Below are 27,085 nucleotides of genomic sequence, written 5' to 3' on the forward strand. Positions count from 1 at the left end.
TCCTATGACTAAGGGTTTATCACCATCACATGTACTGAGATACAAGTCGGTCTGTGGAAAAACCCTCCCCACCACTGAGCACATCTGTATGAAACAGTCACAGGAAAGCAGCATCCATCATCAGGGATCCCACCACCCAGGCCGTGTTCTCTTCTCTCTGCTGCCATCAGGAAGGAGGTACAGGAGCCTCTGGTCCCACACATCCAGATTCAGGAGCAGTTATTACTCTTCAACCATCAGGCTCATGAACAACTGCATCCACCCCAGCACTTCTACAACCTTTGGACGCACTTTCCAGAACTCTACACTCATGTTCTTGATACTTATTGATTTATTTATTATTAATCTAGGAATAGAAGTTCCTGAAAGTTTGAAGTATTTTGCAGATGATGTATATGGGTTAATTAGTTTTATCTGAACACACGAATGCACCTCTTATGCACTGGAGGATGAACTCTTGCCCTGCTAACCTGCCTTTATCATGACTCTTGTGCTTTATCTGATTACCTGCACTGCACTCTCTCTATACTTGTAAAATGATATTCTATATTCTGTATACTGCCTCAGTGTCGTTATGCGTGAAATGGTCTGACTATGTAGTTCACCAAGACAAGCTACTCACTCTATCTCAGTACATGTGACAACAATAAACCAGTTCTAATTGACCTCAGTTATAGTTACTGCCAGGCCAACTGTACAATATTCTTGTGGTCCTTCTGAAGTTCTCAAGCAGTCCACTGATACCACCTCTAAAAAGACAGCCTTTTGAGATCTTCCGGTCTGCGTTAGGTTTCTACGGTGTGGTTCAGGGCATATCCTGAACACTGAATGCAGGACACTCGGCTGGAAGAGAAGCATCTACACTTACCTTGGTGACAATCCTGTCAATCTGAGCATTCTGGGAGCTGATCTCGTTGCCCATGTCAAGTGCCATGTGTCGTAGGTTACCAATGATGCTGCCCACCTGATCCAGGTTCTCCTCCATCTCGTTTTCCCGAGCGTCATCTGTGACTCTGTGGTCAGAAAAATTACATAAGCTAAACTGACAATGCCTCTCAAATTCTAACACTACATCCCCGTCGTGAGAAGCGGAAATGGGCAAGGCCAGCCAACAGGGCTCTGGTGAAGCTGTATGGGCCCATCCCCTCTGCAGTAGGTGCAAAGGATTGCAAAAGCATTAATGAATTCCAACCATCAACTTCAGAGGATGAAGGTGACGGGAGGTCATCGATGACTATGCTCCACTTGGGAGCTAAGGGCCCAAGTAAGTAAACTGAAAATTGTTCTTTACCAGCAAGTGACTTCACCCAAATCACAGGCAACTCGGGAGAAGAATGGAAATCCCAACAGTGGTAAATTGGGCTAAGAGTTCAGCAGACTAATTGCTCTCAGATCTTTATTAATCATTACTTTATTTAATAAAAAAACTCCTTTAGTAACTAGAAACCAGATAACCAACATTTTCATTGCATTCATCAAATCCAAGATACTCATTTCTTATACTCTCAGGTATAGCTGAGCACATCTACATGGAGCATTGTCAGAGGAAAGCAGCATCATCTACCAGCAGGGACCCCCTCACCCACCAGTCAGGTCATGCTCTCTTCTCATTGATGGCATCAGGGAAGAGGTACAGGAGTCTCAGGATCCACACCACCAGGTTCAGGGACAGTTATTACCCCTCAACCATCAGGAAGGAGGTACAGGAGCCTCAGGATCCACACCACAAGGTTCAGGGACAGTTATTAACCCTCAACCATCAGGGAAGAGGTACAGGAGTCTCAGGATCCACACCACCAGGTTCAGAAACAGTTATTACCCTCAACCATCAGGCTCCTGAACCAGACTGGATAACTTCACTCGCCCCCAACACTGAACTGTTCCCACAACCTATAGACTCACTTTCAAGGATCTTTCGTCTCATGTTCTCAATATTTATGGCTTACTTATTATTATTATTATTATTCCTTCTTTTTTCCTCTTACTTCTTGTATTTGCACAGTTTGTTGTCTTTGCACGCTGGTTGTTTGTCCACCTTGTTGGGTGTGATTTTTTATTGATTCTATTGTGTTCCTTGGATTTATTGTGTATGCCAGCAAGAAAATTAATCTCGAGGTTGTATATAATGTCAGATGTACTTTGATAAATTTACTTTGAACTGTAAACATGCTTGTTAATGCCAATCATATGGCAGCAACTCAATGCATAAAAGCATACATACATGGTCAAGAGGTTCAGTTGTTGTTCAGACCATCATCAGAATGGGGATGAAATGTGATCTAGGTGATTTTGACTGTGGAATGATTGTTGGTGCCAGATGGGGTAGTGTGTAGAAGAGCATTTCTGAACGCACAACACGTTGACCTTGAAGTGATGGGCTGCTTCAGACCATGAACATACACCCAGTGGCCACTTTATTAGATACAGAAGGTATCTGAGATCCTTCAAAAGGACTGGAGAGGAAGAGGGAAGAATGCCCTCTCTTCTTCTCAGTTGTCTATCACCTCTTCTGGGTCCCCTCCTCCTTCCCTTTCACCCATGATCCACTCTCCTTTCCTATCAGATATCTTCTTCTCCAGCCCTTTACCCTTTTCCACCTATCACCTCCCCTTCTGCACCCACCTACTTTTCCCCCTCACCTGATTTCACCTATCACCTGCCAGCTTGGACTCCTTCCGCTCCCTCACCTCCTTATTCTTGCATTTTGTCCTTTCCTTTCCAGTCCTGATGAAGCAACTCAGCATGGTTATTCCCCTCCATTGATGCTGCCTGACCTCCTGAATAAGTCCAGCATTTAGTGTGTGTTACTCTGGATATTCTGGCCAAGAAAGATCTCCAACCAGGCCCTACTCCTTCAGGGTCACCAAGAGGACATGGCCTCAATCATTGTGTGAAGACATTGGAGATGGATTAGGCATGTGAAGAGAAGACAGCCTAACTCTATCAACAAGATAGCACTTCAGTGGACCCCTGCAGGGCAGAGAAGACTCTTGGCACCATACAATGTGGGCAGGAATGAGGACCCTGAACCACAGCTGGTGCACAATAGAGAAGATGGCCAAGGACAGACAGAGATGGAAGACCTTCATTGCTCCCCTAAACACCGGCGGCGTAATTGGCAGGAAGTATGTACTTTGGATTTACTTCATCTGCAGAATCTTTTGTTTATGATAGCAATTTCTTACGGGATTTCAGATAAGTGACTGAAGCTGGGACAGTTGTATATTGAGACAGTAAGTAGGAGTGAGGATTCGTTTAAGGAGGAACTTCCAGAAGCTGTTCCTAGAGACAACTGATTGGTTGCATCTCGTTGACACAGTTCACTTATGGCGTTTTGAAGTCAGTGGGGACCTCAGTGGTTATCACGACACTTTACAGTACCAGTGTCCTGGGTTCATTTCCCACTGCTGTCTGTAAGGAGTTTGTATGTTCTCCCCATGACCACGCAAGTTTCCTCTGATTGCTCCAGTTTTCTGCCACAGTCCAAAGGTGTACCGTTGGTAGATTGATTGGACATTGTAAATCGTCCTGTGACTAGGCTAGGGTTGAGTTAGGGGTTGCTGGGCAGCCCGGCTCAAAGAGCTGGAAGGGTCTACTCCATGCAGTATTTCAATAAATAAATTTAAATAAACTAAACAGTTGTAAAAGTAAATAAGAGTTGTGAAAATAAAGAGTTAATGATTAAGACTCTGGAGCATCTTTGAGTTATTTGAATCAATGGTGATTAATCAATAATTATAATTGTTAGGCAACATCATTGCCTGATCACTCACCTAATTCAACTCAAAGTTCAACATAAATGTATTATCAAAGTACACATGTATCACCATATACAACCCCGAGATTTGTTTTCCTACAGGCATTTACAGGAAAATAAAGAATTGCAATAGAATTTATGAAAAAAAAACATACCAAGACAAAGACAAATTATGCAATAACTGAATGAATGAATGAATAGACAAATAATAGAAAAATAAATAAATAATGCTGAGAACACAAGCAGTAAATTCCTTGAAAGTGAGCCTTAAGATTGTGGAATCAGTTCAGAGCTGAGGCAAGTAACATCTGCTTCTCCACCAGTAACATCCAGTCTCAGCCCCGTTTCCAAACCATCTTACCTGCGGATGTATCCACCACTCATGGCCATCTGCTCCCGGTCGTCCATCACTCGAGCCGGCTGGCTGGCCACCACACCGTCCTGGTTATTGCCCCACACCTTCTTGTAGGCTCCTCCAGCCTCAAAGTTCTTCAACCTTGAAGGAGGAAAGGGAAATTCACAGCCGTTTGTCGTGGGCCAGAACGGTTTGAAGCCAGTGCATGGCACATCTGATCTAGACACAGAGTTGCTGGCTACACAAGACATCAGATACAGACACAATGACGAGCCACCCTCTGTGCAACACCTTTCCACGAACACCTCCAAGGCATCTTCCTCTTTCATACATTACGCTTGATGATGCTGTGATGAAGCAGCAGTTTTTTCAGCCGATATGACCATATAATTAATAAGTTGTTATTTACATGCGATGAGATGGCCACCTGGTTAAGGTGATGGACTGTTAATACACTGTGCTCAGCACACATGGACTCGAATCCAACCCTCGTTGATCGAGGTCATTTCAATTTCTGTTTATCGGAGTCAGTAAAATCAATGTTTTTGATTGGCATGGTAGCCCAGTAGCTAGCATAGTGCTTTACAGTGCCAGTGACTCAGGTTCAATTCCCACTGCTGCCAATGTACATTCTTGTTGTGACCATGTAGGTTTGCCCCAGTGGCCCCAGTTTCTTCCCACATTCCAAAGTCATACGGGTTAGCTGATTAAATGTTGATTTGCATGTATTTGGGTCAGTGCAGGCTCAATGGGCCAGAAAGGCTTACGAATGCGCTGTATCTCTAAATAATTAATAAAAATTAATTTTAAAATATAGTCTCGTTCATGCAAGTATCTAATCAGCCAATCGTATGACCGCAAGATATAGGAGGAGAATTAGGCCATATGGCCCATCGAGTCTGCTCTGCCATTTCATCATGGCTGATTCAATCATCCTTTGAGCCCCGATCTTTTGTCTTCACCCTGCATCCCTACATGCCCTGAACAATCAAAGATCTGCCAATCTCTGCCTTAAATGTACCTAAAGACTTGACTTCCCAGTTGCCTGTGACAATTGTGACCTCTGCTTTTAGACTCCCCTACCATAGGAAACATCCTCTCCATATCCACTCTATCAAGGCCTTTCACCACTGGATAGGTTTCAATGAGGTCACTCCTCATTCTTCTGAATTCCAGTACTCCTCAAAAATACAGCCATTCATTTCCTGGAATCATTTTCATGAACCTCCTTTGAACCCTCTTCAGTTTCAGCACATCCTTTCAAAGATTAAAAGCCCTAAACTGCTCATAATACTCCAAAAGCAAGGCTTCATCAGTGCTTTATACAGTCTCAGCATTATATCCTTCCTATTATATTCTAGACCTCTTGAAATGAATACTAACATCACATCTGTCTTTCTCACCACAGACTCAACCTGAAAATTAACCTTTTGGGAATCCTGCAAAAGGACTCCCAAATCCCTTTGCATTTCAGTTTCTTTAATATTTTCTCTCCATTTAGAAAATAGTCAACCCTTTAATTTCTTCTGCTGAAGTGCATGACCATGCATTCAATCTGCCATGTCTTTGCCCATTCTCCTAACCTGTCTAAGTCTTTCTCCTCTACTTCCTCAAAACTACCTACCTTCATATCTTCTGCAAATTTTGCAACAAAGCCATCAATTCCATTATCCAAATCATTGACATATAACGCAAAAAGAATCAGTCCCAACAAAGACCTCTGTGGAACACCATTAGTCATCGGCAGCCAGTCAGAAAAAGCTGGCTTTATTCCCATTCTTTGCCCATCAGCCACTGCTTTATCCATGCTAGAACCTTTCCTGTAATACCATGGGCTCATATATGGCACCTTGTCAAAGGTCTTCTGAAAATATGGCAGCAACTCAATGCATAAAAGCATGCAGACATGGTCAAGAGGTTCAGTTGTTTTTCAGACCAGAATGAGGAAGAAGTGTGACCTCAGGGAGTTGACTGTGGAATGACTGTTGATACCAGACAGAGTGTTTTGAGTATCTCAGAAACTGCTGATCTCCTGGGATTTTAACACACAACAGTCTCCAGAATTTAAAAAGAATGGTGCGATAAACAAAAATAAACATCCAGTGAACGGGAGTTCTTTGGGTGAAAATGCCTTGTTAATGAGAGAGGTCAGAGGAGAATAGCCAGACTGGTTCAAGCTGACAGGATGGTGATTGTAACTCAACCAAGCACACATTACAACACACCAATGCACAGACGCGCATCTCTGAATGCCCAACATGTCAAACCTTGACTACAGCAGCAGAAGACCATGAACATACACACACTGGCCATTTATTAGGTAGCTTCTATACCTAATAGAATGCCACTGGGCATCTATCCCAGCTTTACAGTGGTTTAAATTTGGACAAGGCAGGAGGTCTCGGCTTTATTCTTGGTTAGTGTTCATTGTCTACCTTGATGATGTAACAGGGATGACAGTCAACAGGCTAGAGCATGGAGGATTGATCACCACTCGGACTAGAAAGAGGGGTGTGTTGGAAAGTCAGGACAGTCTGCGCAAGTGCTCACACATGATCACGTTGCATAAGGTGCAGGGAACCTATACGAACCTACACCCACACCTATGTTGCCTACACGGACAAACATCAGGAGAGAAACGGTGGAAGGGGGAGGAGGAAACCTCTGTTTGCCCCTTTCAAGCAATAAGGGCCTCCCACCTGTCCTTGTTGAGCACAATTCCTGAGAACACTAATGTTATGGAGTGAAGCAACACACAAAATGATGGATCCTTCTATGGGGAAAATGAACAGTTAACAGTTCAGGTCAAAACTCTTCATCTGGTCTGACCCATTGGACTCAGTCCAGGCAGAGTCTTGACCCAAAACCTTTCATCTAGTCTGACCCAAATGACAAAGAATCCTGGCCCAAATGATCAACAGTCCACTTCCCTCCATAGATGCTGCCCAACTTGCTGAGTTCTTCCAGTTTACTGTATTTTTGCTGTAAATTCTAGACACTTGCAGTCTCATGTGTCAGCCCATATGTGATTTAATTAGCAGTACAGGATGCCATTACTTGGATTTCCTACAGGTCCTTGACAGGATACAACAGGGTCCTGATCCCATAATCTGAACTGTCTGCAATTTGGAAATGAGGTTTTGAACCAAATTCCCTGATGGCAGAAGATACCTGAAGTCCCACAGCAGCCAAGAAATCCATCCTAATGGTCTTCCAAATGTTTATTTACAGACTGCCCATAAATTAACGGTCTACTAAGCTGGGGAGGACACGTACATGGGTGTATTATTCAGTCCGAATGGTTCAGTGCCTGAGATGCACTGGAGGGGCTCTGGTGAAACACTGAAGATTGTACATCAGGATCAAGTGCCCTTTGAGAAGCTGGGAGCGCCGCGACACAACTCCAGTGACCCAGGATCGACCCTGACCTCAGGTGTTGTCTGTGTGGAGTCTGCACGTTCTCTCTCTGACTTTCCCTGGTGCTTCAGTTTCCTCCAACATCCCAAAAATGCACAGGCTTGTAGGATAATTTGGAGTATTGTGCAGTTTTGGCCACCTAATTACAGGAAGGATATTAATAAGGTTGAAAGAGTGCAGAGAAGGTTTACAAGGATGTTGCCGGGACTTGAGAAACTGAGTTACAGAGGAAGGTTGAATAGGTTAGGACTTTATTCCCTGGAGCGTAGAAGAATGAGAGGAGATTTGATAGAGGTGTATAAGATTATGAACGGTATAGAGAGAGTGAATGCAAGCAGGTTTTTTCCACTGAGGCTAGGGGAGAAAAAAAAACAGAGGACATGGGTTAAGGGTGAAAAGGGAAAAGTTTAAAGGGAACATTGAAGGGCTGCTTCTTCACACAGAGAGTAGTGGGAGTGTGGAATGAGCTGCCAGAATGTGGGTTCACTTTTAACATTTAAGAAAAACTTGGACAGGTACATGGATGAGAGGGGTATGGAGGGATATGGTCCAGGTACAGGTCAGTGGGACTAGGCAGAAAAATGGTTTGACACAGCCAAGAAGGACCAGAAGGCCTGTTTCTGTGCTGTAATGTTCTCTGGTTCTATGATAACAGGATGGCATAAATTGCCCTGTGTTTGAGGGAGGGTGTTCAAGTGCAGGGGCACTTGGGGAGAATGGTCTGGCGTAGGATGACTGAAGGTCCACATAGACTCAATGTGTCAAAGAGCCTGTTTCTGTGTGGGACGACCCGACAGCTCTGTGGCATGTTAGAGGGTGTGTCCACTGACACATTCCCAATATTGTAGAATTAGTTGTCCTCTTGCTCAAGGCTGGAAGTCACCCCGCTGCTCTGCCCTCCAGTTTTTCTGAGGACTGTCCCACAAGGGACATAACAGAGGGAGCACCAGCTGACCCTGTTCCCTGGAGTAGGTCAGCACAATATTGTGGGCCGAAGGGTCTGTACGGCTCTGAAGAAGAATCTCATTATTTAAAAAGGACATTCTGCTGATGAGGCGATGACACCTACAATCTACAAGAGCTGGCATCTGGCACAAGAAACTCTTCTGGCTGAGGGAAAGGACTAGGCTATCACTTGGGATCTTCTTCCAGGAGCAATCAAAGGCTGCCTGCCCTCAACAGGAGCCAGCATTGCTGCAAAAACCACTCCAAGATGTCACTGCAGTTTAGCAATACTTAGATCACTTTGCACTAAAATGTTCTAATTGTGTCCTTACTTGTAAAAACTGCACACAGTGAATGTATGTTTTTACATGCGAATATTGCCTATCTGATGTGTGTGCCTGTGACGCTGCTTCACATTGACAGGAGGCTGGCAACATTGACAATCAGCAGCGACACTTAACTGCTTCCGAAGTCAGTGCTGTATCAGCTCCCTCACTCCTGTAGCATTGCCAGAAAGATTCAGCCCTTGCCTGAACCCCGATTGCACAAAATCAGATCAGTCAGAGATAGCCTAATTCCACATCCACTGTCCAGCTAACTCCAGGTATCCAGCTGTTACGTGGGTGGTCCTGGGTGAACCAATGGGTTGAGGTACATCTTCTGTATGACCTTCTAAGACAAGCTGTATCTTTTCAGCTGGACCTCCTGTAAGACAGGTTGTATCTTTACAGGCCATCAATAGCAGGGTGCACAAGGCCAACTCTGTAGTAGCTGTAGCACAGAACAGTTGATACACCCCCTCCCCCAGCCAACCCTGACCTCTGCTTCTCACCGTGATGAGCTTGCGTGCTCTTCCCGGGACCGTATGTGTTTTCACCAGGAGCTCCTATTAACCCGCACGTTCCAAAGGCACGTGGATCGGTAGGTTAATTGGCTATTGTAAATTGCTCCTAATGTGTGCGGGGGGAGTCCTAGAACCTGTGGGGAGAATGAAGTGGGATTGGAGGAGGGATGCTGGAGGCTGGCATGGACTCTGTAGGCTGAAGACCCCGTTTCCATGCTGTACGACGAGGACCTGCTCACCCTTCATGTTCCAAGGACTTTTCACATTGCACAAGTTGCTATACTGCCTTCCAGACTGCAGCAGGCAGATGGCCAATTCAATCACCATGCAGAGAAACCATCTGCTTTACCTGAAACTTTCAGCTGAGGAGGCAGACTTCAGATACACATAGAAATAACTCAGGGTTCATCATAGGGGCCCACTACAGGATGGCAACACCAAAGCGGGTGGAAGAATCTATCAATCTCCACCTTAAATAAACCAAATGACTTGTCATCCATTGCTGTCTGTATCAATGAATTCTACAGATTCATCATCTCAGCTCTAAAGGGACATCCCTTGATTCTGAGTCTGTGCCCTCAGATCCTACATTTCTCTGCTAATGGAAACTGTCCTCTCCACATCCACTCTAACCAGTCCTTTCAGCATCCAAAGAGATCCCCGTTCATTCTTCTAAGCTACGGTGCATACAGACCCAGAGACATTCAAAGACTTCCCAAAGGTTAAACCGTTCATTCCTGGGATCAGTCTTGTGACCCTCCTCTGGACCCTGTCCAAGGCCAGCACACCTTTCTCTAGATGGGGTGGGGGTGTGGTGCCAAAAACAGCTTTCAGTGCTCCACACGAGGCCTGACCTGCCAAACACCTCGGTAATACTTCTTTGCTTTCACTCTGACTCAGTCAGAATTCAAGACTAGGAAATACCTTCTAGGCACCCTTGCAAGAATGACAAACTAACATGTAGCACCCCGAATTGTGCCTTGAAAGAGCGTCTGCTCTGTAAGTCACAAAACTAGACCATGGTAACTCTCCATATCCCATGCCAGCTGCTAAGTTGTGTATACCCCAGTGGGACTATGCTACCAAATTTTACCACTGGATCTCTTTGCCTGTGAAGAATCGTGATACCATTTCGACATTAAATATTACTCAATGTTCAAGCTTTGACTGGTGGAGCAGAATTTGGAAATGACCCTCCAGAGCTGACAGGACAAAGAAAGATCTGAAGGTACCTTCAGTTTGTAGCCTCTCTGCTGAAGGTCACATCTTCTGGTACTGACATATCCCTAGGTGGCTCTCACTGAGTGGGGATAGAACAGATTATCATGCCAATGATTATTGAATGCACAGCCCACCTCTCTCTCCTTCATTTCTATAGTAAATCAGTAAGAGCAAGCGCCTAAATGTTTTGTGTGTCTCCAGAACCTGGATTACACAATGTGCAACTTCTACACAAACAGGGCCAGAGGTCGGGATTGAACGCATGCCTCTGGAACCCTACCAGCTGCGGCACAGTGCTGCCTAAGAGAGGGGGAAATATGACCCGGGGCTCACTGAAGGTTCGATCTGCAGAGCACAGTCATGGGTTCTGTGGCTTACCTTGTACAATGCTGCCCATCTATGCAATTCCCATTTACCTGAATTAGGCTCAACTTCCTCTTTTCCTCCAGGTGCTGCTTAGTAAAGCCTTTTTTAAATTGTGCCATTATTAAAGTGTTATCTTCTGAAGGAGACTAACAACAGGGGCATTTCAATACCCCTGGACAACTTTCCCAGCAACTCTTGCGGGAAAAAAAAGCACAGTCGTGGTGGTTGTCAACCCCAGGTCCCACCTGGAAAACACACCTAACGTAAACATAATTCTGACCAGCGGAGCTTCCAGTGCCATCACCTGGCCCAGGAGTAACCATCATTGGGATGCCATCAGGCAGAAATAGTTTCATATCCATAATACTGGAACAGTCAACACAACTCAACATTTTTAAATTCAATGATTCTCTCCTTTAACAATCTGAATCAGAAAGCCAGTTCCAAAGGCTAACTAAATTCAGATGAATTTAGAACTGTAGAGGATAGTACAGGCTGTAAGGAGCTTTTACATTTCCCCCTATGACTATGTGGGTTTCCTCCGGGTGCTCTGGTTTCTTCTCACAGTCCAAAGATGTAGGGGTTAGTAGGTTAACTGGTCACATGGGTGTAATGAGGGGTGGGGGAGAAGAGTACCTCAGAGTCAAGAGGGCCTGTTACAGTGACATATCTCTAAGTAAATCAATACAGCAGTGAAGAAGTCTTGGGTTTCAGATGGTGCGGCCTTCACACAGAGTCCTGATCTCAACATCATCCTGGCTGCCTGGGATTACCTGGAGAGGCAGCCACAGTCTGCAGAAGTACTGTGGCAAGTTCTCCAAGTCACTTGGAACAACCTACCAGCCAATTTTCTAATAAAACTGCACCACAGTGTACCGAAGAGAACTGATGCAGTTTTAAAGGCAAATGGTGTTCAGACCAAATGTAGAGTTGATTTACTTTTTTTTTTACTGCTTACGGCTCCTTATAGTGATTCTTTTGTGATATTTAGAAATGTTCCATTTCATTATTTTTGAAAGCATCTTCAATTTACAAATATTTTTTACATGTGCACAAGACTTTTGCACAGTACTGTAAGTAAATTTAGTCCAGTGACCTCTTGTCCTCGACCTCTCTTCCAACAAGAATAGCCTTCTATAATTCACTTTATCATTTTAAATACTTCTATCAAAACCTTCTCATGCTCCTATAGAGAGTGACAGCCCACCTAATCTTTAGGGAACCTTGGATGAGTGTCTTGGGGAATGAAGGAGCCAACAGCTTTGCTGGTATTGATGTTCTTCCCTACATTGGGTGAGTGTTCTATGAGTTTATATCAGGGGTTCCCAACCTTTTTTATACCTTGGACCAATACCATTAAGCAAGGGGTCCATGGTCGCCAGGTTGGGAACCCCTGGTGTAGATGGAACCGTGCTATCTCAGCATGCAGGCAGGCAGGCAGGCAGGCGGCCTCTGGGACCGACAGTTGGCACCTACTTATCGCAGGGGCAGGAACAAAGACCACAGCATTTGCCCAGATCCGACAGATTTTTTTCTGCTTCTTTCATGTCCTTATTGATCTGATCCATTCCCTCTTCAATCCTCTCCAATTGCTCTGAATGAGGAAGATAGTTAGTTTCCACAGACAATGACAACACACAAGCAAGGGGTTGCTGGAGCCCCAAACTGATCGGGATTGAACCGGCTCTCGCAACATGGCTACAGGTGGGTTTTGGGCCATTAGAGATTTATAGCACTTTAGACCGCTCCCAATCAGCGTGGGACACCCTCAACCCTCTGAAACAGGGGTTCCCAACCTGAGGTCCACTGACCCCTTGCTCATGGTATTAATCCGTGGCATGAAAAAGTTTGGGAACCCATGCTCAAAGAAACAGTGAAGCCAAAGAAAGAACTAGACACACAAAAAAACCAGCAAGACATTGACACAGAAATTTGTCACAGAACCCTGAACTCAATGCGCCACAGTGCCAGCTCAGAAATGCCTTTACTCAGCCAGTACCTACTTGGCGCAGGGGCAAACGCAAAGGCCACAGCATTTTGCCATGTCTGATAAATTTTTCTCTGCCTCCTTCATGTCCTGGTTGATCTGGTCCATGCCCTCCTCAACACGATCAAGTTGTTCTGGTTAGAACAGAAGCAAAGGATTTGAGTTCAGCAGAGAGAATCATTATAAACGTGGTCAGAGAGGGTTTGCAAAATCACTGAGACAGATGCGGGGAGTTTGCTGAGGCTGGTGAAGAATTATTCACTACCCTTTAAACCTGGCTGATCCATATAGGGACAAGAGCAACATCATTTCACCTGGAGCAGCACACAGCAGGCAGTGTGCAAAGGCAGCATCTGTGGATGGGAATAAACAGCCAATGCAGATGGGGGAACTGCTTTGTCGAGTCCCTTCGCTGAGTCTGCCCACAAAAGGTAGGAGCTCCTGATAGCCTCCCATTCCCATTCCGACATGCCCGTCCATGGTTTCCTCCACCACAATGAAGTCAAACTCAGCTTGGAAGAGTAACACCTCATATTCCAACTGGGTAGCTTCCAACCTGATATGAACACTGATTTCTCCATCTTCTGGTATTCCCTTCTCTCTCTCCACTCCCCTCTCTGGTTACCCGCTCACTCCTCCTCTCCTCAAAGTTCAATGTAAATTTATCATCAGAGTGTGTACAGGTCACTACATACTACCTTGAGATTTGATTTCATACAGGTTTTTAAACAGGAAAATAAAGAAATACAATAGAATTTATGAGAAACTATATCAAATACTGATGATCAACCAATCTGCCCATCACCTACCTCCGGTGCAGCTCCTCTTTGCATTTCTTCCATGGTCCTCACTCCCCTCCAATCAGATTCCTCTTTTTTCAGACCATTCTCTCTTCCGTCTATCCCCTCCCAGGTTCTTACTTCATTCTCTTTGCTCAGCCACCCACACAGTCTCACCTATCACCTGCCACCTTGTACTCCTCCCATTCCACCCCCCCACCTTCTTATTCTGGCTTCTGCCCCCTTCCTTTCCAGTCCTGGTGAAGGGTTTAACCGCCCAGAACATCAACTACTCACTCCCCTCTATAGATGGTGCTTGACCCGCTGAGTTCCTCCAGCACTGTGTGTGTTGATCTGCAGAATCTCCTAGGTTTAGAATTTCATCTGGGTCTGTCCTATTCTCCATTTCAGATACACACAGTCTGGCCAGACTCTAGAACATGCTCATGTCAATAGTTTACCCGACTCTCCCAGATCCATCTTTCATTACTCAAGAGTTACCACCCTTGATTTTATGTCATTTGTTCAGCCTTGTTGTCCACCTTCCCCCATTCATTCTGTGCAGCCTCAAACTGCTGTCAGTTTTTTACTCTAGTTTCAGTGAAACGTTACAGATCCCAGGAGCAATCTCCAGGAAAAACTCAGTGGGTTGTGCAGCACCTGGTGGGGGTCTGGAATTAACAACATCCTACATCAGGTCCTTCCCAGGTTTAAACACCTGACCCACTCACACATACTTACAAACAAGTTTGGGATATCGGTGGGATGGACAGTGATGGGCATCTTAACCTGTGGAGTTTCTGTCTTGTAGGAAAGGGACATTTTTGCAAACCTTTGGTCCCCATTCGCTCCTCCTCCCTGAGCTACAGTTGGGGGCGGTGTTGACTCGAACAGAGCTGGGAGCCCTGAGCAGACCCATTCACGGAGTCAGTGACACCAGCCAGAGGCTGCTCTTTCTACGCCTGCTTGTTCTCTCAGCACTGCTGTTTCTGTAATCACACTGCTTGTATAGGCTTTGTAATTTAGGAGCAGTTCTCAGGAAGGGAACACCATTTTATCTGGGGACTGCCTGCAATTAATTATCTCTCTCCCTTCCAACCCCCTCTCCTCAAATGCTTCCTCGACTACTAAATATCTCCAGCATGTCCTCTTTTATTTAAGACTTCCAGCACTTGTAGTATGGTGCTTTTGTCTCCTTCTTCATGGAGGTTCTTTGCATGGAACTCACCTACATCTGGTCAGGACTGTGGGGTCACTGGAAGACCCTGGCAATTGTACTTAGCCTCTGCCATCCATTTCAACTAGTGACAGACACGCAAAGGATTTATAATCTAATTACAACCACGCACAGCTCCAGCGACCGGGGTTCGATCCTGACCTCTGATTTTGTCTGTGCGGAGTTTGCATCTTCGCCCTCTGGGTTTCAGAATTCCTCCCACGTCTCAAAGACACGCAGTTCAACAGCTTAATGCAACTTGCTCGTGGTAGGTAGGTGGTTGAATCTGGAAGGGGTTGGTGAGGATTTTGTGCACACACAAAATGCTGGAGGGACCCAGCAGGTCAGACAGCATCTATGGAGGGGAATAAACTGTCGGTGTTTTGGGCCGAGACCCTTCATCAGGACTGGAAAGGAAGGGGAAGATGCCAGAATAAAAAAGGTGTGGGGAGGGGAAGGAGGATAGTTAGAAGGTGATAGTTGAAGCCACTCACTTGGGTTGGACAGGTCAAAGTACTGGAGAGGAAGGAATCTGATAGGAGAGGAGGGTGGACCAAAGGAGAAAGGGACACTGTGGAAGGTGACAGGAAGAGAAGGAGTTAGAGGCCAGGGTGGGGAATAGATGAAGAGGGGAGGGCAGGGCTGAAAGGCCTGTTTCTGTGCCGCTTGGCTCAACGCCTCTTCAGTCCCAAGTGCTCCAGTTTCCTCCCGTATCCCACCGACAGGGGGTTAGGAAGCTGACTGGCTGTGACAGGAGAGTCAGTGCGGAGCTGATGACTGTGTGAGAGAGGAGGGTTAAATGGAGAAATGCAGATGATGGAATGACTCTGGGTTGGCATGAATGGGACAAACAGTCACCATGTAGGTGACGAGATAGCACACCGTTTGCTATAACACTTTACACAGCACCAGCAATTGGAACCGGGGTTCAGTCCCCACCACTGCCTGTACGGAATTTGTACACTCTCCCCGTGACTGAGTGGCTTTCCTCTGGGTGCTCTGGTTCCCCCCCAACAGTCCAAGACAATTGTGTGTATGCTATGTTGGTGCTGGAAGCATGCTCATGCTTATGGGCTGCCCTCAGACTGTGTTGGTCATTGATGTAAACGATATATTGCACTGCATATTCTGATGGATAAAGCTGATCTTTCATCTTTCTGTTTAAAAGAGAGAGTGCTGGACAACTGGCTTTGTATTGTTCAGGTCAAACTCCCAATCCTAACTGTGCCATCACAAGTGTTATTGAATACTGTCCATGGGGAGGGAGTTACTCTTTAACACAAGAGAATCTGCAGATGCTGGAAATCCAGAGTAACACACACAAAATGCTGGAGGAACTCAGCAGGTCAGGCAGCATCTATGGAGAGGAGTAAAGAAGTGATGTTTCAAGCCAAGACCCTTCATTAGGACTAATCCTACAAAAGCTGGTGGATTTGGCACAGTAGATCACAGGTAAAGCCCTCCCAACCATTGAGCACATCTACATGAAACACTGTCATAGGAAAGCAGCATCCATCACCACCTAGGCAATGCTCTTTTCTCGTGGTTTCCGATCAGGTAAAACGTATAAGAGTTTCAGAACTCGGACCACCAAGTTCAGGAACAGTTACTACCCTACAGCCATCAGGCTCTTGAACAAAAAAGGTTAACTAGACTCATCTATCAAGAAGTTCCCACAACAAATGATTGCATTTTAAGGACTCCATCTTGTATTTCATGCTCTTGTTATTTATTGCTATTTATTTATATTTTCATTTACACGGTGTCATTGGATGATAATTTTGAAATCCTTCATTTTAATCAGTATGTTATATTTATATTAATAGTAAAACAATGATTAATGTAAATATACAAAACTTAGCCTTTTTCCTTAAAGACCATAGTTACTGTTATTAATTCATTAAATAATCATCTCTGCTCAATATTACTATGACACAGGAGAAAACTTTTTAGATGATCAATGAGCATACATTCTCAAAAAGGTTCACCATCCCTCCTCTAGACAAGAGTTTAAATTCCAATAAGCACCCTTGGGATTGGCAAATGATTTTTCCAAACTGCTGGGTGTTACTCCTATCAGTCACCAGACATACGATTATTCACTTCTGATGAGGCATCTTTGACCTGAAATGTTAACCCCTCTTCTCTTTCCACAGGTGCTGCCTGACCTGCCGAACACATCATGACATTCTATTCGTATTTTTGGTCTCTATCAAAGTGAATGAAGACCTAATGAAGACGTGAATAAGGTTGAAAGAGTACAGAGAAAATTTACAAGAACGCTGCTGGAACTGGAGGACCTGAGTTATAAGACTGAATAGGTTAGGACTTTGCTCACTCTAACATAGAAGATTGAGAGATTTGATAGATGTGTACAAAATAATGAGGGGTGCAGACAGCCTAAATGCAAACAGGCCTTTTCTACTGAGGTTGGGTGGGACTGCAACTAGAGGTCATGGGTTAAGAGTGAAAGGTAAAAAGCTCCAGGGGAACACGAGGGGAAACTTCTTAACTCAGAAGGTGGGGAGATTGTGGAACACGCCACCAGTACAAGTGTAGAGGGTGGAAGCATTAGCTGGGGATCCCATTTTGACACTCTGTAGCTCTTGTGAAGAAGATTGGATATGCACAGAGGTTACTGGACCAGGATTTCAAGGAATGAATAATTATGAGACATGGGTTCAAATCCCACAGTGGCAATTCAAACTGAACTAATACTGAAATTAAAAACAAGACAACATTCATAAAAGGTGGCCATAAAACTATGGAATTAAAACAGAAACATCTGCTTAACTTTAGGGGATTAAGGCTATTGCCTTCACCAGGCTTCAATGCAACATAAAGCTGACATCAGCAAAAGTGATCATGAATCAGTCAGATTTTCATCAGTGTTAGCCAGACCTCACTTGGAGTTTTGGGTCCCTTATCTATGAAAGGATGTGTTGGCATTGCAGAGGGTCCAGAGGAGGTTCATGAGAATGATCCTGGGAATGTAAGGGTTAATGTTTGCAGAGTATTTGATGGCTCTGGGACTATACTCGCTGGAGTTTAGAACAATGAGGGGGCATCTCATTGAAATCTATCAAATATTGAAAGGCCTTGATAGAGTGGATGTGGAGCGGATGCTTCCTATATTGGGGGAATCTAGGACCAGAGGACAGCCTCAGAATAGAGGGATATCCATTTAGAACAGAGATGAAGAAAGTTCCTTTAGACAGTGGTAGGAGAATCTGTGGCATTCATTGCCACAGACAACTGCAGTCCAAGTCATCGGGTATACTTAAGGCAGAAGTTGATAGATTCGTGATTGATCAGTGTGTCAAAGGTTATGGGCAGAAGGCAGGAGGATGGGGTTAAGAGGGAACGATGGAATGGCGGAACACACGGCCGATTCTGCTCCTATGTCTTATGGTCTAGAATCCATTTTGCATGTTTATGTCCTTTGGGCAAAGCCCTTACTGTATCTCACCTGTTGGTCATCCTGTTTCAGGAAAGTATTATTAAACTAGAAAGTGTGCAGAAAAGATTTACCAGGATCTTGGGGGGCCTGAGTTACGAGAGGTTGGACAGACTAGAACTTTATTCTAAGGACTTTCGTGCTTTTTCTTTGTTTCGTGGCTATCTGGAGAAGACAGTTCTCAGAGTTGTACATGGATACATACTTTGATAATAAATGAACCTTTGAGAGGTATATATGATCATGAGAGGCATGGACAGGGTGAAAGCACACAGCCCTTTTCCCAGAGAGGGGGTGCTATCAACAAGAGGGCATTGACAAAAATCAGAGGGGAGAGATTTGAAAAGGACACCAGGGGCAGCAGCTTCTTGTAAAGGATACTTGGAATGAACTGCCAGAAATAATAACGGAGGCAGGCACGCTTACAACATTTTAAAGACAAGGACAGGAAAATAATGGATAGGAGGGGTTTAGAGGACCAGGACCAAATGCAGGCAGATGGGACTAGCCCGCTAGGCAAGACAGCCATCATGGGCAATTTGGACCAAATGACCTATTCCCATGCAGTATGCCTCTGCAACTGCTGTCTACATTACTTTTGGTCTTCTGAAGTGAGTCACGATTCCCTCATTCCAAATCACTACACCCACCCACTTTACAGAATACAGCTCTGCAATTTCACTCTCGGCTCTGAGAGATCAAGTATTCTCAATGTGGTTGCATTGACTCCTCTCCAACCCTGAGTGCTCCCGAAAATTCACTCACCTCCTTGCTCGTCCAGCATGACCAAAGTCCTGATCCCCGCATCTTTGCTCTGTTCGAGGTGGAAAGGAAAAAATTATGGTGGCTGGGAACCAAACAGGTACATTGTCAGATCTCAACCACAAGTTCATAATCCACCCCTTGTATATCCATGTTTAGAAAATTCCTGAGAAATATACAAATGGCTCATGCAAGGATAAAACAGATCAGATTTAAAATACCCAGTGGCCACTAGCCACACATAAGAATGCCCCCATGTTTCAAGAATGAAATCCCATTAAGCTTACTTCACAAACATCCAATTTATATTAACAAGTCTGGTATGTGCTGTGTCATATGATGTGGGTGAACATGGTACCATGACTATGTTTGTCACTGCCTTCATCTGGGCAGCATCTTTTTACAAGACGAGAGACTCCAGCTATTATGAATACCCTTCAGAGATTGTCTGCCTGGTGTCAGTGGTCACATAACCAGGACTTGTGATCTGCACCGGCTGCTCATACGACCATCCACCACCTGCTCCCATAACCTCACATGACCCTGATCAGGGGTTACACCTTGCCCAAGGGTGACCTGAAGGCGAGCAGAGGAAAGGAGCGTCTTACACCTCCTTTGATAGAGACACATCTCCACCCTGCCACCCAAGTTACCAGCTTACAATAGGCCAGCTCTCTCCATTTTGTCTTGTTTGAGACACATGTGCCTATCATCACTTTGTGACTCTCCGATTCAAAGCTATCAAGATGTTGAGAGAGGTGGGCTCATTTTCCCTGACACGTGTACAGAGAAGTAGTCACATACCTAACTTCATGCCCAGCCTTACTGCAAGGAGTCTAAGTGTACTAACAAAAAGGCAGGTGTTTTTTTTTAATCGTTGCAGACCCAACTACAATCATCTAAATTGGCAGGGTTAGACAGCCTGCAATCTGTACCAGCAGAGGGCGTACTCATTTTCAAAAATGGTTGCATCTACAGAATACAGAGAGAGCCCCTACACTGCTCTACCCTGTACAATCTGCAAGTCTATACAAGTGAAGTCCAGTTTATTGTTGTGGGCACAAGTAGGGTGAGGTACAGGTACAATGAAACCTTTATTGCTACAGCAACACAGGTATGTAGATACAGACAACACACAAAACAGCATTTCCTTAATGTTGTTTTAGCCAGGGGTGGTTGTGGGGATAAATGCACCCAATGGCATGCATCTCAAATAGCCTCTGACAACAAAGTCCAACTCCCAGCCTTCTCCTGTGGTTTCGCTACTAAGCCCAGTGGAACCATTTCTACTAACAGAAGGGGTAAAGGCAGGTTACCAGCACCTTAAAACCAGTCACTTCAGGCACATGGGGCTTGTCAGCTGTGGTTGGCAGTTTGATTTTTGACTCACCTGGTAAACACCTTTGCGCTAAGCGACTCCAGCCATTTTTTTACTTTGGGCGTAACCCACATGTCTAACACAATTGCCTGCCAGCTCTGGCTCAGCCATCAGTTTGTACTGGTGATCTCCTCTTTCCGCCTGTCCACACTCAGCTCCAACCACATCCAAGTTTTGCATCCATAAGAGCTGCCTGACCCACCGAGTTCCTCCAGCATCCTGCTTCTTGTGGTTAGAACCTTTAACCAACTGTGTGCGTGGCTGGCGGAAGCAGAATCTGCCCATGCTTATCCAGGTGAGCATTTGAATTATGACGGCACTAAAGCACCCAGACCAAGTGCTAAGAAATGATGGAGTCAGAGGCCAAGGCAGAGGTTGATAGATTCTTAACTCGTCAGGGTGTGAAGGGATAAGGGGAGAAGACAGGAGACTGGGTCAGAGAGAAATGGATCAGCCATGATGAAATGGCAAAGCAGATCTATGAGCCAAATGGCCTAATTCTGTCCTATAACTTATGGTCTTTCTTGAGCTCAACACATTGATACAATCATGAAGAAGGCATGGCAGGGGGGTTTGAAGAGATTTGTCACGTCACCAAAGACTCGTTCAAATTCCTACTGATTATGGTATAGAGGATCCTGACTGGTTGCACTACAGCCTGCTGTGGAGGCCGCAATGCACAGGGTCGCAAGAGGCTGCAGGGAGGTGCAGTCTCAGCCAGTTCCAACCCTCCCCACCGTAGAGGACATCTTCAAGAGGCGAAATCTCAGGAACGCAGCATCACTAACTACCCCGAAAATCTGGGACGAGCCCCTCTCATTACTACCATCGGGGAAGAGACACACTCAACTGGCACAGTTTGGGGCTATGGTAACGCATGCGAGACTCTGCCATCATTATGGCTCAGTGACAGAGTACCAAGGCAACACACGAGCACTGTAGTCTTTCTCCAATGATCGGAGCAGAGCTGCATTCTCTGTAACACTACAAGATGCAGCCACTAATATCACTGACATTTCTAAATGACTGCTTCTCAGCAGGACTCAATCCCACATTTGCTTGTAACCACGCAGGGTGCCAATAGGAAGGCTGAGATTGTTAAGGAAATTAATTCAGCACAAAAGAAGTTATAAGTTCGATGTTCTTTCTCCTCAATTCCCAACCCCTCCTGGCAAATGGCTGTCAAATGCACTGTTCTTGCTTCAATTAAATGTTTTGTTTTCACTGAATTAAGGAATTACAGGGTAAGCATAAACCTTGTTGTTGTGCAAAGCCATTTCTCACTGTGGTATTAGGTTTGGCGGATTTTGCATTGATCCCTTTACTGGGTGTATAATCGTGATGTGCTTTGCAAACGGTTGACAAAATTCAGCTCAGAGAACCATGGATCTGGGCACAGCAGAGTCAGAAAAGTACATTTGGAGACATTTTGCAGGGAAAGGTGATATTTGCGTCAGCCAGAAATGTCAACTGTTTATTAATTTCCATAGACACTGCCTAGCCTGCCCAGCTTCCCCCAGCACTTTATCTGCGTTGCTCTGGATTTCCAGCATCTGCAGAATCTCCTGTGTTTATGTTGTTAGCTCTAGTTAACTCCAATAAGGAGTGCATACCCCACAACTGTTACTACTTTCTTGCTGACAGTGCAGCATTCCTGCCTTACATCCCCCTCCCCACATCCTGCACTGCTCCCACAACCCTGTATCCCTCAATACCCGTCACAAACTTTGCAATTCTCTTCCTAAATCTTTCCATGGGACCAAGGGGGACATGGTCACCTGAAGTTCGACATTCATACCACGAGGTTGGAGACTTGCCCAGCGAATATGAGGCACTGTTCCTCTAATCCAGGTTAAGCCTCGGCCCTGTGGCGGACAGATATGTTGCTATGGAAATAGGAAGTGGAGTTAAAATGGCCGCAGTTGTTGTTGTCCCATGTGAATGATGTACAAATAGATGAATTTGCCCCAATATTTGGAGAACCCAGAAACAGTGAGGTTGGGGTGTACAAACCCAGCCCATCTCCCCAACCACCACTCCGGCCCATCTATCCAGTGAGGTTGGGACGTGAGGATCCAGCCAATCACCCCAACAACCACCCCGGCCCATCTATCCAGTGAGGTTGGGTTATACGGACCTGGCCATTCTCCCCAACAACCACCCCGGCTCATCTATCCAGTGAGGTTGGGTTATACGGACCTGGCCATTCTCCCCAACAACCACCCCGGCCCATCTATCCAGTGAGGTTGGGTTATACGGACCTGGCCATTCTCCCCAACAACCACCCCGGCCCATCTATCCAGTGAGGCTGGGACGTGAGGATCCAGCCAATCTCCCCAACAACCACCCTGGCCCATCTATCCAGTGAGGTTGGGTTATACAGACCTGGCCATTCTCCCCAACCACCACCCCTTTATCTCTCTCTCTGTAATTTACTGCAATGTTACAAGAAGACCTAACATCAGTTGGAAAAGTACCACCTCATCTGCCTGGTATACGAGAACGTGATTATTCCAAACCAGAGACAAAACATCCCGGAACATTTGATTAAAAGTTGATGAAGAAAGGATGCTGATGAACAAACTGTACCTCCTCCACCAGCTGTAGCATACGGCGAGTGCTCTCCAGGGACTGTGGGCAGACAGAGAGAGAGAGGCAGGGTTAGACACTGAAAACAAACCAGTACTTCATTTTACCACAGCCTCGAGCTTACTCAGCTAGAGGCTGATCACCAAGATCAGAACCAGAATTATCATCACCAGCATATGACGTGAAATTTGTTAACTTAGTAGCAGCAGTTCAATGCAATACATAATCTAGTAGAGAAAAATATAATAAAAAAAACAACAATGGGTAAACAAGTAAATCAATTACACTATACGTCTATTGCAGGAAGTCCTTAATAATGGACGCTGCCTTTCCGAGACACTGCTCCCTGAAGATGTCCTGGGCACTTTGCTGTCCTGGGTACTTTGATCAGAGGGAGATCAACAGTAGATCACAGAGGATAAACCAAGAATTTGTTTTACAGCCACTGCTTTACTAGCAGAACACAAGACCGATCACTTAAACCTCACAGACACTGCTCTAATCAGAACTCAAGAATGGTCACTTGAAATTTTCCCATTTTCCTGAAAATAGTGTGATATGAAATGAAAGCTTTATGTAAAACATGGTCTCAATCGATGTCATACAATGAAAGAGAGAAAACAAGAAAACAGGCTCTTCGACCTATTACGTAATTGCTGTTCATCAAACACCCACTAATCAAGGGGTTCCCAAACTTCTTTTATGCCTTGGACCATTAAGCAAGGATTCTGTGGACCCCGGCCCATTCTATCCTCCCCCCTATGCCCATCAGCCAGGTTCTTGGATCACTGGGATCTCTCTGGGGCAAGTACTTGAACATGAGGAGGACCAATATTCTTGCAGGCAGGTGTGTTAGAACTGTTGGGGAGGGTTAACACTAATTTGGCAGGGGAGTGGGAACCAGAGTGAAGGGACTCAGGATAGGATGAATGTTTAAAAAAAAAGCAAAGATAGTATGCAGTCAGACTGTTAGGAAGGGCAGGCAAATGATAGGACACAATTGCAGCAAGCAGGGCAAGTATCACTGCAGAGATGCAGAATCAAAAAGACTCGCAAATACAGTGCTCAAAGTGTTATATCTCAATGCACGGTGTATAAGAAATAAGGTGGATGATCTTGTTGCACTTTTACAGATTGTCAGGTATGATATTGTGGCCATCACTGAATCGTGGCTGAAGGATGGTTGTAGTTGGGAGCTGAATTTCCAAGGTTACTCGTTATATTAGAGAGATAGGAAGGTAGGCAGAGGGGGTGGTGTGGCCCTGCTGATAAAGAATGGCATCAAATCATTAGGAAGACGTGACATAGGATCTAAAGACGTTGAATCCTGTGGGTTGAGTTAAGCAACTGCAAGGCCAAAAGGACCCTGATGACAGTTATATACAGATCTCCAAACAGAAGCTGAGATGTGGACTACAGATTACAACAGGAAATATAAAGGGCGTGTTCCAATGGGAGATTTTAACATGCAAGTAGACTGGGAAAATTAGGTTGGTAATGGATCTCAAGAGAATGCATTTGTTGGTTGCCTACAAGATGGCTTTTTAGAGCAGTTTGTCGTTGAACCTACTAGGGGATCAACAATACGGGATTGGATGTTTTGTAACAAACTGGAGGTGATTAGGGAGCTTAAAGTAATGGAACCCCTTCACAATATGATTGAGTTCAACTTGAAATTTGATAGGGAGAAAGTAAGGTCTGAAGTAGCAGTATTTCAGTGGAGTAAAGGAAATTACAGTGCTGTGAGAGAGAAGTTGGCCAAAGTAAATTGGAAGGGGATGCTGGCAGGGATGACAGCAGAGCAGCAATGGTGGGAACTTGTGGGAAAAAAATGAGGTAGGTGCAGGACAGATGTATTCCAAACACAAAGAAATACTCAAATGGCAAAATAGTACAATTGTGCTGACAAGGGAAGTCAAAGCTAATGTAAAAGCAAAAGAGAGGATAAGAAAAGCTTTTTCAAGTATGTAAAAAATTTAAAGAGATGACAATGGATATAGGACCACTAGAAAGTGAGGCCAGAGAAATAATAACAGGGGACAAGGAGATGGCAGATGAACCAAATGAGTATTTTGCATTAGTTTTCATAGTAGAAGACACAAGCAGTGTGCCAGGTGCTGAGGGGAGTGAGAGAAGAGAAGTGAGTGCAGTTACTATTACAAGGAAAAAGATACTCAAAAAGCTTAAAGACCCAAGGCACATAAGTCACCTGGACCAGATGAACTGCACCCCAGAGCTCTGAAAGAGGTGGCCATAGAGTTTGTGGAAACATTAGTAATGATCTTACAAAAAAAAAAATCAACAGACTCTGGCATGGTTCCAGTGGACTGGAAAATTGCAAATGTCACTCCACTCTTCAAGAAGGGAGAGAGGCAGAAGGAAGGAAATTATAGGCCAGTTAGCCTGATCACAGTAGTTGGTAAAGTGTTACAGTCAATGAGGTTTTGGAGTACTCAGTGACAGAGGACAAGATAGGACAAAGTCAGCAAAGTAAGCGAAAATCCTGTCAGACAAACTTGTTGGAATTCTTTGACAAGATTACAAGTAGGATAGATAAAGGGGATGCAGTGGATGTTGTACATTTGGACTGTCAGAAGGTCTTTGGCAAGGTGCCACATGTGAGGCTGCTTACCAAGTTAAGAGCCCATGGTATTAAAGGAAAGTTACTGGCTTGGTTAGAGCATTGGCTGATTAGGAGGAGGGAGATGGAGGCAATAAAAGGATCCTGTTCTGGTTGGCAGCCAATCACTAGTGGTGTTCCACAGGGATCAGTGTTGAGACCACTTCTTTTTATGCCATATATCAATGATTTCAATGATGGTTTTGTTGCCAAGTTTGCAGATGATACTAAGATTGGTGGAGGGACAGGTAGTGTTGAGGAAACAGGAAGGCTGCAGAAGGACTTAAATTGGGAGAATGGGAAAGAAAGTGGCAAATGAAACACAATGCTGGAAAATGCATGGTCAAGCATTTTGAAAGTAGAAATAAATGTGCAGACTATTTTCTAAGCAAAACAAAACTCCAAAAATCTGAGATGCAAAGGGACTTGCAGGTTGAGTCAGTTGTGAGAAAGGCAAATGCAATGTTAGCATTCATTTCAAGAGGTCTAGAATATAAGAACAGGGATGTGATGCTGAGGCACTGGCGAAGCCTTGCCTTGACTACGGTGAACAGTTTTGGGGTCCTTAGGTGTGCTAGCATTGGAGACAGTTCAGTGGGGGCACACAAGGATGATTCATGGAAAGAAAGGGTTATCACATGAGGAACTTTGATGGCTCCTGGTCTATAGTTGCTGGAATTCTGAAGAAAGGAAGGGGGGGGTGTCTCATTGAAGCCTTTTGAATGTTGATAGGCCTAGACAGAGCAGATGTGGATAGGATGTTTCCCATGGTGGGGGAGTCTAGGACAGAAGGGCACAGCCTCAGGATAGGGGCATCCATTTAAAACAGAGATACAGAAAAATTTCTTTAGCCAGAGGGTGGTGGATTTGTGGAATTTATCACCACATCTGGGGAGGCAAGGTCATTGGGTGTATTTAAGACAGATTAATAGGCTCTTAATTGTCTATGACATCAAAGGTTATGGGGAGAAGACTGGGAAGGAGTGGGGTTGAGGATGGGGGGGGGAAAAAAAAAAGGTCAGCCATGACTGAATGGGCCAAATGACCTAATTCTGCTCCTATGTCATATGGGATTATGGTCAAATAACTACATGTTACAACAACAGTGTGCAGAAGAACCATTCTGAATGCACAATACATCAAACCTTGAAGTGGATGGACCACAGCAGCAGAAGACCACGAGCATATACTCAGTGGCCACTTTATTCGGTACAAGCCTGACCTACTGAGTTCCTCCACTATTTTGTGTGAGTTGCTTTGTCTTTCCAATATCTGCAGACTTCCTTGATTTTCACGTTTTTCCTAATATCACTCAACAACATTTGAATTACCAGGTGTGCATGAAAGAGGAACTTTAGCATCAGAATAAACCCAGCACAGGCCACGAATAAA

At 44.9% G+C, this 27,085-nt stretch overlaps 1 protein-coding gene across 1 annotated transcript in view; it reads right to left on the bottom strand.

Moving 5' to 3' along the window:
• The window catches only part of LOC132381787 (synaptosomal-associated protein 25-like), a 66,072-nt gene that overhangs the window by 3,118 nt on the left and 35,869 nt on the right, over positions 1-27,085 (bottom strand). The window contains exons 3-7 of the mRNA XM_059951353.1: positions 23,074-23,115; positions 19,110-19,158; positions 12,909-13,026; positions 4,119-4,253; positions 869-1,013 (exon numbers count right to left, since the gene is read on the bottom strand). Of these exons, the coding sequence (XP_059807336.1) occupies positions 869-1,013; positions 4,119-4,253; positions 12,909-13,026; positions 19,110-19,158; positions 23,074-23,115 (489 nt within the window). The remainder of the gene's footprint in view (positions 1-868; positions 1,014-4,118; positions 4,254-12,908; positions 13,027-19,109; positions 19,159-23,073; positions 23,116-27,085) is intronic.

The sequence above is a fragment of the Hypanus sabinus genome, chromosome 26 (genome assembly GCF_030144855.1).
Source record: "Hypanus sabinus isolate sHypSab1 chromosome 26, sHypSab1.hap1, whole genome shotgun sequence".
In the NCBI taxonomy this organism is placed as follows: Eukaryota; Metazoa; Chordata; class Chondrichthyes; order Myliobatiformes; family Dasyatidae; genus Hypanus; species Hypanus sabinus.